At 43.4% G+C, this 11,229-nt stretch overlaps 1 protein-coding gene and 1 long non-coding RNA gene across 7 annotated transcripts; both read left to right on the top strand.

Moving 5' to 3' along the window:
- Nucleotides 1-397: 397 nt before the first annotated feature.
- LOC148405537 (fibroblast growth factor 23-like) lies at nt 398-2,097 on the top strand. Its single transcript, XM_088406741.1, has 3 exons — nt 398-702; nt 781-884; nt 1,651-2,097. Exons 1-3 carry the CDS (start codon nt 474-476, stop codon nt 2,095-2,097), a joined length of 780 nt encoding a protein of 259 aa, XP_088262867.1. The 5' UTR covers nt 398-473.
- Nucleotides 2,098-4,851: 2,754 nt separating this feature from the next.
- On the top strand, nt 4,852-10,028 carry LOC148405536 (uncharacterized). Of its 6 annotated transcripts, none has more exons than XR_015864102.1 (11): nt 4,852-4,948; nt 5,023-5,047; nt 5,146-5,259; nt 5,343-6,577; nt 6,663-6,722; nt 6,787-6,863; nt 7,026-7,081; nt 7,384-7,444; nt 7,549-7,922; nt 7,988-8,086; nt 8,784-10,028. It is a non-coding gene; the product is annotated as an uncharacterized LOC148405536 (long non-coding RNA). The 6 variants fall into 6 exon arrangements; XR_015864104.1 differs by having other exon boundaries at nt 7,026-7,105; nt 7,389-7,444; XR_015864103.1 differs by having other exon boundaries at nt 7,026-7,105.
- Nucleotides 10,029-11,229: the final 1,201 nt, after the last annotated feature.

The following is an 11,229-nucleotide window of genomic DNA, read 5'->3' as shown; positions in this document are numbered from 1 at the left end:
TTTTCAAGTTTAGCATTTAGCATATTTCATTTAGTAAATTTATAATCACGTGACTACAATCCCCGAGTCCTGTTGACACGGTTCAATTTCGGTGCTGTTTGAAGAATGTCGCCGTCTGCTGGCCGAACGCTGCAAGTGTACGCGTGTAACTTGGAATCTTTGTTTTTAATTGCAAACGAAGTCATACTCGGAATTGTGCAATTGTATTTGTTTATCTAGCCGCCGGAAGCATTTCCTGTGAGGTGGGCAGGGAAGAATCCCAAAAAGAGCGCTCGGAGCCACAACAAGTGCGGTGGCCCGGGCCGCGCCCGGGTCCAAACACGCCCATGCAGGTGGAAGTGGCCCTTCCGCCGCTGCAAAGCCGCACTTGTGCGTTGGTGGACGGATGCGAGCGAGAAGGGTTGGCGCGGGGCTCCTTAAATAGCATCCTTGTCGCGACGCATCTCCACAACGCCACTTGCGTCACGGCAGCCATGGAGGAGCCCCGAAGCCCAAGACGAAGGGTCCCGGCCTGGATGCTGGCCCTCGCAGTCCTGCACGGCGTCCCCGTGGCGCCCGAGCCGTCGCCCTTGCTCGGCTCCTCCAACTGGGGCAGCCCGCGGAGGTTCGTGCACCTGCAGACCTCCACTGAGGTGAGCAACTTCTACCTGGAGATCAAGCTGGACGGAAGCGTACGGAGGAGCACCAGCAGGAACCCATACAGTAGGTCTCGCGTGGTCTTCATTCTCTCCTCTGCTGTTTTTTTTTTTTCTTTCTTGATGTTATCTGTTTGCGCTGCAGGCGTCATCATGCTCAAAGCGGACACCAGGGAGCGCGTGGCCATCCTCGGCGTCAAAAGCAGCCGGTACCTGTGTTTGGACCAGGAAGGGACCCCTTTCACCTCGGTCAGTATAGTTTCGTCCTCAGCTTATTTTGAGTGAAAAAAAAATGTCGATTTTACGCGCGGAATTTCTCGACGTTTAAATCACGACTGGAAGAAATATCTAGGACATTGGGAGTAATTAGGAAACGGCAAGTGAATTAATTTTAAAAATGGCAGAACCGAACGGAAAACTAAACAAAACGGGAAGCATCTAAGACTAGTAAGAAATAACGCTGTGACAAAGCAAGATATCAAATTTGTTTTCGAGTGTGTCATCAAAATTCCTTCATTCCTTCTTCCTGCACGTGAAGACAAATTTCGAGAGTAAATTTTACAATTTGGTCCGAGTCTAGTCCAAAATAAAAGTTAAACACAGTACAGTATACGTGTATTTTTTTTTATCTGTTTAGACACGAACTAAGACTTTTTACTGTCTCTTAATGCGTGCCGCACGTCTATTACATTTAATTTGTCGGTACATGCAATGAGTTAAAAGAAAGTTGAAGAATAAGAAGTGAAATAATAGTTGCGCATGATTAAACCAATAAAAATCATTCGAATATACCTTACCGCATTTTACTCGCGTGAAATCGAAAGAAAGGAAAACCTAAACTTATAAAAGTCTACAAATATAAAAGACAGTAATGCATTTCGCATTTTTTACAAATAGCGCCTATGAAACATAACTTATGAGACTTTTAACGTTTTTTTAAACTGCTGAGAGAGGAATATGAATGAGTGCGAAATGAAGCAAAAGACGCTGAAATGAATTACATGCATGCATGCAGGCGGTGTGTTTGCGAGACGATTGCGTGTTCGAGCACCGACTCCTGGAGAACAACCGCGACGTCTTCTACTCCATCCGCACGGGCATCCTGCTCAACCTGGAGGGCTCCCGCCAGGTGTTCGCGGCCGGCCACAACCTGCCGCCCACAGCGCTCTTCCTGCCCAGGAGCAGCACGGTGCCCCTGGAGCGACTCCTGCTGCACCGCGAGAGGCGCAACCGGCCGCAGGGGCGCCCTTCCTCCGACTCCCGGGCGGCGCCGGACGACGACGCCGAGCTCGAGCAGGAGCCGGGACCCGAACCGGAACCGGAGCTGGAGCTGGAGCCCGGCGACGACGTCGCCAACGCGTCCCGGGAGTTGCTTCGCGACCCGCCGGCGGCGGCTCACGACCCGTGGAGCGTGCACGCTTCCAGCCAGCGCGGCGGTGGTGGCGGAACCACCGTGGGATGATCCTTACCGTGGGCCCGGGTGAGTGACTGAGTCAATACTTTTTGACTCAAAAAGGACCAATATTGACTGCCCAACGCCAATCTTAAAATGAATTAACCGTGGAGCGCGCGCTCTGCTGGTGATATTTAGTACTGCACCCGTCCCACTCTTCTACGCGGACAATTTGAACGCGGCGTTTGAACCCGCTGGCCCACACGCTCCGAAACACCGTGGACTATGTTTTTCACGGCCCCCGAACACGCCGGACGTGCTCACGTGACTCTGCCACCCTCTTTAACCAGAATGGACGGCAAAGTGAACAACTTCGAAAATGCGAGTCCTGAATGGTTTCGCCTCTGTTTTGACACGATTTGACGTAAATCACATCCCCGCGTCATGTTTATTTTGTTTTATCGTACAGAAAGCCAACTGCTTGGCCCATATGTCAATTTTCATGGTGAGTCTTACGATAAATCATTTATGAAATCATTTAATCTATTTACAACTGATTTTGCCTTGTATATATTGCTTGGGGAAATCCGGTTTTTGATTAGAAACCATTTTAATCGTCGATTGTTTTAAATGTCCCCTGCCCTAAATTGAAGCTGTGTTTGGGGATATTATATCGTGTTTAAGTTAGTTATTATATCGTTTGTTTGTTTTTTTAATGGGGGTTCTGCAAGTATACACTTTTTAATATTTCCGTGCGATGTTGTGACGGCGGATCCGGATCCAATATTTTGGTCAGGGCTGTCTGTAAGAAGGCTCTGGAGGAGTTTTGGAATGCGCGACCGCAGGGCCATCGCTTCCGTCGCGTCTGTGCTCGAAAGCTCGGACCGGAGCGTCGAGAACAGCACTGCGACAAACCACAGACGACAAAGCACCCACGCGCTCCAAACGGGGAAAATGACAGGCCTCCAGGCGCGGGGAGGACTTCCACCGCAGACGCTTTTGCCTCATGGCGACATCTGAGTGACAGACCCAAAAAAAAAACAAAAAAAAACACGTTCGTCTACAACATTAAAGGTTCGGAAACAGGTGTTTGTTTTTGCGTGTATGGAGCGGATTATTCCACGTTACGCTACCTGTGTGATGCAATGTTATTTTGTCACCTTTCGGACACTTTTTTTCTATTTCCTTAACATGCAACCAAGTGTGTTGGTGATCATGGATTTCTCAGCACTTTAATTGTAATTGTACATGCAGCAGGTTTGAAGAAAGAAGTCTTCCCCAGAACACGTTTTCTTACATCTTGAAGCTAACGTGGGCATGCACGCTCATTAATTTTTCAGCAGACAATCTATGAGAATAAAATTACGTTATCTATCCTGTGGAATTTCTGAATAAAATACGTTATAATAATTGCACATTTTAAGGAATCAAATGCGTGTGTTTGATTTGTATTTGACTAAATAACTCTTGAAGTTATGCCAAAATGAACTAACTTGAGACACACAAAGTGTGTCACGTGATTGTATGGCCTCAAGTGGGTGTGGCCGACAACGGGGCATCCCAGTCTGCAAAAAAAAGAAATAAAAAGACCATGAAAAGGAGCACATATGACCTACTTTACATACAACACACCGCCATAATAATACCATACCTTAATAAAAAAATTTACATGTGAACTAATGATAAAAGCATGAGTTTCCATCATGAAATATGAAAACTGACTCCTTAAGGTCATTCAATTGGTTTCAATGTAATAGTCTGCCCTCTTGTGGCGATAATGATACAACGCAGGCATCTCTCAAACTACGTAGTTTTAGTTATGACTACGCGAATGGTTACATTATGACCGCGATTGCATTACACCAGTTCAAAGTGTATTTATTATTTGTATTTATTTATTTGCTTTTTTATTTATTAAAATAGCATTGAAATTACTTGTGCACGTAACACAACAAGCGAGTACCACCGTAATAATATCACACCATAATAACAACTTTTATATGTGGACTGAGCCAAATGAATTCATGAAGAAATGCCCTCAACATAAGTTTCCATCTTTTTTTTTAATATAACAGAATACAATACAATGCAAAATAAGAACGAGTTTCCTTCTTATGAGCACGAAAACGGCCATCAATTGGTTTCAATGTAAAGGTATGCCCTCCTGTGGCGATAATGCTACACCGCAGGCAACTAACTTTATTTAGTAAAAAAATATTTAAACTTTATTTAGTATAAATTGATACCGCGACTGCATTATAGCGGTTTTAATTGTTTTTATTGATTTATTTGGTGTACAACGTGAGGTTTACCTATTATTTGGCTTAAGTTGACGTTTTCCTGACTTTTTTTTAACACGAAAACTCAGTTTGCTGTTCAATTGGTTTCATTATAATGGTCTATCATTTGGTCTGCAAATTTTTAAATTTTGACCAGAGCCTCAAGTTAGAAGTGTTTTATATGGCAAATTATATGTTAAGGTAAAACAAATAATAAAGTTTTGACGTGGGCCGAATGATCAATAATTTTACCATCGACTTCATTCGATACTAATCCCCAATTCTGCGCATCGTTCTAGATTTAAGTCAGCGAATCTTCCACGTGAGACTCGCATAAAAGAACCCTTATAGTGTACTTTTCCATCTATTTTTAAACATCGTTATTCAAAAGGAAAAACATGCGCAATAAAAAAGCATTTTAAAGAAGAAAAAAAATAAACAAGCATCGGCGGTCAGAACGATTTTTGGCCACAAGGTAGCGGTAGACGCCTCCGGAAGCGGAAGTTGGCTTTGGCGCGAAATAAGTATCCAAACCAGGAAGTGAGCTGATTTGAATTGCTGGCTTGCTTGTGAAGTGGCGTTCCGCAGGTGTTCTAATTACGTTCCTCACGTTCGTTTTCTCAGTCAAGCACGCACGCACGGTTGGTTGTAAAATGTTTGTAATTTTTTAAATGTTTTCTCCTCTAATAACTTTCTGTTTTGTGGCTTGTTGCAGGTTTTCGACACAGCATCGAAGGAAGGTTTGTGCAATCGGATAGATAGGACACATCGGGAAAATGAATGAATGTTTCGGTTGTTGCATTGATTTCCGTATTGCTTTATGTTGCTTTTGAGGCAGATTCGTCTAAAATCCGAAATCCGAGTTTTTCACGCTCTAATGTGCAAAGAAGTATCAAACAAGCAAGTGGGCGGCTGTGGTCACATGCGGAAAAAAATGGCGGCGGGTCGCATGGTAAGTAGAACGCAAATGTTTGTTAACGTTGTTTTCCGTCTAGTTCGTCGTTTCCTGCAAGAAATTTGTTTGTTTGTTTGTAGGATTTTCACAGCCGTCTTGGAAGGTTTGAGCACAACACAGCACAAGTCTTCCGCGTTTTCGTCATTTGGATCACATTTGTATCCGTTTGTATTCAACCGTGTCGAAAATGCAGATTGCAATCTTTGTTTAGCTTTCAAATGGCTTTATGCTTGGGAATTGAATGGTTACGGATTGTATTGTTTGTTTCTATTGAACATTGTGTTGTGTGCCTTTTTTTTAAAGGTTTTCATGTGCAACTTTGAATATTGTACTTGAGTGTTTTTGCTTGTTTGCTGTGGGGGAACTTTGCGTTCTTTGCACACACAAATAAATGAGGTTTTTGTACGGTCATCGAGTGGCGTTAGCGCGGTCCACCTAGCCAGGTGTATCGGATTGCTCGTCTATGTGCAGTCCACAGGTGTGTGCATATTTTTTTTTGCACTGCTTGTTCTTTCTTGCAAGTGTATGAATGAGGTTTTGCTTGTTGCAGGATTTAAGCACGGCCACGTTGGAAGGTTTGAGCACTTCACAATTTCTAAAATGTCATGCGTATGTTGTTTTTCCATTTCCGTTTTTTTTTTTTTTTTAAATGGTGGCCACCATTTTTTTTTTTTTTTAATCTTTGCTGACCAAACAGTCCTGATGGCTTTCAAATGGGAATTGAACTGTGAGGGCTTTTTGATGAAATATTTGATTCTGTTGAATATTGCACTGCATTTTATTTTAGGTTGAGTGTTTTATTCTGGGTTTTTTCATGTGCGTATCTGGTCTTAAAGATGGTCAAAATGAAGGTATTTCCATGACTGTCAATATCATTACCATATAATTCAATTACCAAACCTAATAATTTTGACTAACCCCTGTATTGCCTCATTTGCATCAAACCTCTGCTCCGTTTTCGATCAAAATAGTCTCTTGCCACTCAGCAGCGCCTAAAATTTTGTGATCATTTTCTCCTGTTGGACGTCGCCTATAATTTCTTCGCAGCAGGATCAATTTGTGCTACGCCGCCATTTTTGGAATGCAAAATGGACTGTTCAATTTGAGGTAAGTTGTCTAAACATGTACAATCTTGCATACTTGATTATTTATATTTGAATACTTTTGAAGATATTTGACTTGTTTCATGCTAATTATTGTTTTTTTTTTCCTGTAGAAATAAATGCCTTCCACATAATATCAGCAAGAACTTTGAATGTGGGCAATTTCTGTGGACCATTGAAGGATGCAGACTCCGTGATGATTTAAATAGCTTGTATGTCACATTTGTACTTTTTCTAAGCTATTTTGTTGCTTCTCCCAAATAAAGCAAGCTCATTTGAATGTATCGTTTGCCCGAGGTCCCAAGAAGCCTTCATGTCAGAGATGCACAACCATCAATGACGCTGCATGCCGCTGAGGTAATCAAACGCCTTATGATATGCATGGGATGGCTATGTATATATTTATATATATTTTATATAGTTTTTTCTAGATGGAGTGAGTTGTAGGAAGGAGCCAATTGGGACGAGACACCTCAGCGAGCCGTCACCATTCTACAAGTATTAGTAGCTAGGAAATGCATTTGTCACAAGTATACCGGAGTGTATGTTGTGTCTGTCACGAATTCACTGGGTGCGTGTTAATTAAATGGCGGCTGTGTTTGTGCGATCTGCTCCGTTTGAGTTGCTTTCGGTGATGACTCGAGGTTTTGTGCGTTTCAGCGGAGAGAGAGATGAGGACGGGCGAGAGTCGGCACCAAAGTGGGCGCTCCAATCAAGTGAGGCTTCGTCTGCGGCGCCACGTGAGCCCATGCGATTTTGCGTCGACAGGGTCGTGCAGGTCACAGGGAGGAAGTGCTTCCTGGAGCCTCGTCTTGTTTCCGCGTAACTCTTTGCAGAATTCTGTCCTCTATAGCCTGCTGGTCCTGCAGAATTCCTGGAGTTTAGGTCCGGGGGTGCCGTCGACATGGTGGCCGACGCAAATGCGCTTTTTTTTTTTTTTTTCTTTTGTAGCAGGGAGGCCAGCGGAGTGGCGGCGGGAGCAGAATGTACAGTAAATAAAATTGTTTTGCTTCTTAAGGTTAGGAGGAGCCAGATGTAAAGAGAAGCTGGATGAAGGCCACAAAACACGCGGCAATCCAGTAAGTTGCGCTTTGACACGCTCTTCATCGAAGCAAGGGGTTCCCTCAGTTATTGCGGATTTCGTTGAAATTCATATCTTTTTGTTGCATTTTGTCTTTTGAAGGGACAACGGAAGCAGCCGGTCCACAGATGAAGACCGAAGCGGCCCAGAAACCGAGTATCGTCCGCCCGAGGTCTGTGCAAATCGGGCCGGCGTTTGATCTTTGTTTCGTCTCACTTTTTCCCAAGGTGAAGGACTCGACGCTGACGTCTCCATCCGCCGGGTCCACTTGAGCCACCAAAGGTCTTCGGCCGATGACCGTACGAGCGAGACGGGGGCCCTCCAACAATATGCGGAGCTGCGACAGGATAAGAGGCCTAACTGTGTCCTAAGTACAAACGCGCCTTCAAATCATTCGCTGCCGAAAGTTAATGTGCGCTTGCTTGTTTTGCAGGCCGCAAGAGGAGCTGCGCCGAAATAAGACCGAATGGCCAAAGGTAATCCAATGCACGGCAAATGCGTGCAAGCAGTTCCAAATGACTTGTCCCCCACCCACCCGCAGGGCGCAGTCTGAAGCGGACGCGCAGGCCCATTGACTGAAGATGCTTCCAGATCAACCTTTCTTCACTTGTTTCCTGGCATGTGATGCAACCAGAGCGGGGTACAAAAAAAATACAAACGTATCATGCAAAAACCAAAGAAGCAGCTTCTGTACGATTCAATTTTCAAGCCACAAATGCAGCAGATATTTCATATTCCATCATTCAGAAGCCAAACCTGTGCAAAATGTTCACACGCTTTATACTGTGTTTTAAATCAGAACTTTTAGGAGAGTAACAGTTTACAAAATTAAGTTTGCTACCTCCCTCGGTTTTGGGTTAGCAGTACAATATAACAGCAATAAGCAACAAAAACGCATTTGGTTTCATTGATTTTTAGCAGACGATAATGTAAATACCTAATGCGCCGATAACGCGCCGTTTATGCAAAGAAAAATACTTTTCTACAGGTAAAGGTGTTAGTAGCATGAAATAAAAACTAAACATGCGCCGAGATGCCAACATATAGAAAGTCACTTAGCGACTCCTAATGTTTTCTATTTTGAAATATAGATATATAAGATTACATATCGCCGTACATATATATTGTTTCAAGGAATAAATCACGCAGTTTACATATAGTTTCAAAGAATGAATCACGCAATTTACATATAGTTTCAAAGAATAAATCGCGCAGTTTATTTAGTATGAGCTCAGCCAAAACTTAACTTGTCAGACCTCTATTTTAATGTTTTTTTGATGGAGTAATAAAACCAAAGCAATTTATAAGCGACACAGGCACATTTGTTTGTTTTTCAGGTCGCAGAGGCCGACGAAGGAGCGTTTCCGCAACTGAAGAATCAAGCGGCACACGGCTAAGTATCATCCGTCCGAGGGGCACCTGCAGTTGGCGAACGCAAGAGGGCGGTAGTGAGCTTCGTGCGGTACCTTGGAGTGAAGGGAACTTGTTGCTTGTCATGTTGTCGGATAGGTGATGGCGGTTGTGTCGGTAGTTGCGGCTTGGACGCGCGTCCGTTTTTTTTGGCGTAGGGATGTTGCTGGCCAGCGAGTTGTTTTAGATGGTGTCGGGATTTGGCATTTGGTTGTTTGAAGTGTGGGAAAGAGATGATCGGCACAAAAGGCCTTTGTGTCTGGTTTGGACTTGCAGAGGCACTGGATTGGTTGAGGGCTATTGAGGGGAATTGAACCACGCGCTTGCGTACTAACGCAAATCGACTGAGTGCTACTACTAATATCTCTTCGGTTTTATTTTTGTTTTTTTGGCAGTTAATGGGGGACTAAAGTGGGAGTGGAGCTTCTTGTGCCTGCAGACGACAGCTGTGCGTTGCAGTCAGCCTGGCCCGCCTCTTCATCATCATCATCGCGGTCAGCCCGGGCCGCCTCTTCATCATCATCATCGCGGTCAGCCCGGGCCGCCTCTTCATCATCATCATCATCAGCTGCACCAGTCCGCCAATGTGCCGCGGTCAACAAACAAAAACAAAAGTCTTCCTTCTGCATATGTTTTTATGCCTTTGGGTTCTATGATTAGCAAAGTTAGCATACATACAGTCTGTCAAAATGTCAACATTAATCCGATGAAATATAACGTTAGTTGTCTGAATTTGGGCCATTTGGATTGTGCCACTTGGTGACAACGTCAGTTTGGCAGGTGAGTGACAACCAGCCAAAAAACCAAGTCCCTTTTTTTTTTTTTTTTTAATCTTAAAATGTGAAATACAGAACGCAACTTTAAGACTGTGAAAGTTTTCACCAAATGGTTCTTTCTCAAGTCATCCTTTTGGCTCATCTTCAGCTTGAATATCAAGTGTCTAGCATGCATAATTCTGTCGCTTGAAGAGTTTAACGTCTATGTTCGTGCATAGCCGCACCTTTCCGATACGAACTCATCTCGAGCCGCACTTGAAAACATATTTTTTATGCAACGTGACCTTTGGTTGTATGATGATAGAACTTTGAAATATTTTATGTTAAACGTATAATTGAATTCAATGTACACAGATACGTGGGCGTGCATGCAAATAATTCAACTAGGCGCTTATAATGCCCCCCCCCCCCCCCCCCCCCCCAATTAAAGAGACGCTGCAAGATTTAAGGCGTTTTTCATTAAGAATGAAATTAAATAATTGGACGTTTAAAAAACTTACCAAAAATGTGTTTATAACGACAGAAAGTGTGTTTTAAACATAAACGTTCGTCCAGTTATGAAATGATATGAAATGATAGTCTGCCATTTCTGTTATAGCTACCACAATGATACTTGCAGCACTTCCGGCTGTCCATAATGAAAAATCACACAGCGTCCCTTTAAGTAAATGTAAGGCTTTATCATACACGGCACTTTTCCTCCAAGCAAATGACATAACTAACACATTAGATTTGTTTTGTTCTTAAATAAACGCTTCGGATGAGTAGACATGCAAAACGCTGGGGCTGGATTTTTAAATCTTGATGGTAAAGTGTGATAAAGTGTCTTGTGCACTGTTAGCTTTTGTAATGGCTGGATTCCAACTCCTGCTGTAAGGTGCGCGCATGCACAGACTTAACACTCGGCCAGCTGGCAGGAGCGCTACACAGCTTCCAAAACAAAGAAGTCCTTCCTTAGCAGGTAACCCCGCCCGCTCTCCTTGATGCATCCGTCATCGAAGTTTTAAACAAACGCGGCTGCGCCCCCGCTCAAATTTGCTCACCTTGAATGCTGTAGTGTCCTTTACAAATGATGCATATAAGAATGATCAGTTCACCATTGCCATAATTCGATTATTATTTGTAGCTTTATATGCCGTTACATCATGGCTAACAGCAGAAAATTAACTCAAAACGTATTGTTTGTGTTAAAGTGATTGAAATAGTGTTAGGAGGGGGAATACTTCGGATTACTACAATGCATACAGGTTGATATCATTGCATGTTTACAAGGGTTATTAGTGCATGACTGATATGATACATTCAACGGTTAGGGTTAGTTGCACACAATCAAGGTTAGTACATTTCACGATGGGACTCGAACCCTAGGCCTCAGTTTCTCGAGTCTACGGAGAAATCCCCTCGTCCGGCGAGGAGTTAGCAGCCTCACCGCCGTCCCATCCTCTTGTTCTTTAAAACCCATGTCGAATAAACGCAAAACTTTTTTTATTTCCGTAAAAGTTGTGCAAAATGTTGCTGTTTTTTTTATGAATTTGTAAGGGGAGGAAAGATGATTAATACATTGCATGCAATTTGTTATTCATTCGACAAGGATTAG

This window comes from Hippichthys cyanospilos, chromosome 22 (assembly GCF_059441005.1).
Source record: "Hippichthys cyanospilos isolate Australia breed blue-spotted pipefish chromosome 22, RoL_Hcya_1.0, whole genome shotgun sequence".
Taxonomy (NCBI): Eukaryota; Metazoa; Chordata; class Actinopteri; order Syngnathiformes; family Syngnathidae; genus Hippichthys; species Hippichthys cyanospilos.
Note: the sequence above shows the minus strand (reverse complement) of the source record. Positions and strands in the feature narration are given on the sequence as shown.

Bases quoted from the DNA above. Each gene is read 5' to 3' on its own strand.
- LOC148405537 (XM_088406741.1), top strand. From the start codon at position 474: ATGGAGGAGCCCCGAAGCCCAAGACGAAGGGTCCCGGCCTGGATGCTG. The intron at 703-780 runs GTAGGTCTCGCG...TTTGCGCTGCAG, and splicing joins CACCAGCAGGAACCCATACA to GCGTCATCATGCTCAAAGCG. The intron at 885-1,650 runs GTCAGTATAGTT...GCATGCATGCAG, and splicing joins AAGGGACCCCTTTCACCTCG to GCGGTGTGTTTGCGAGACGA.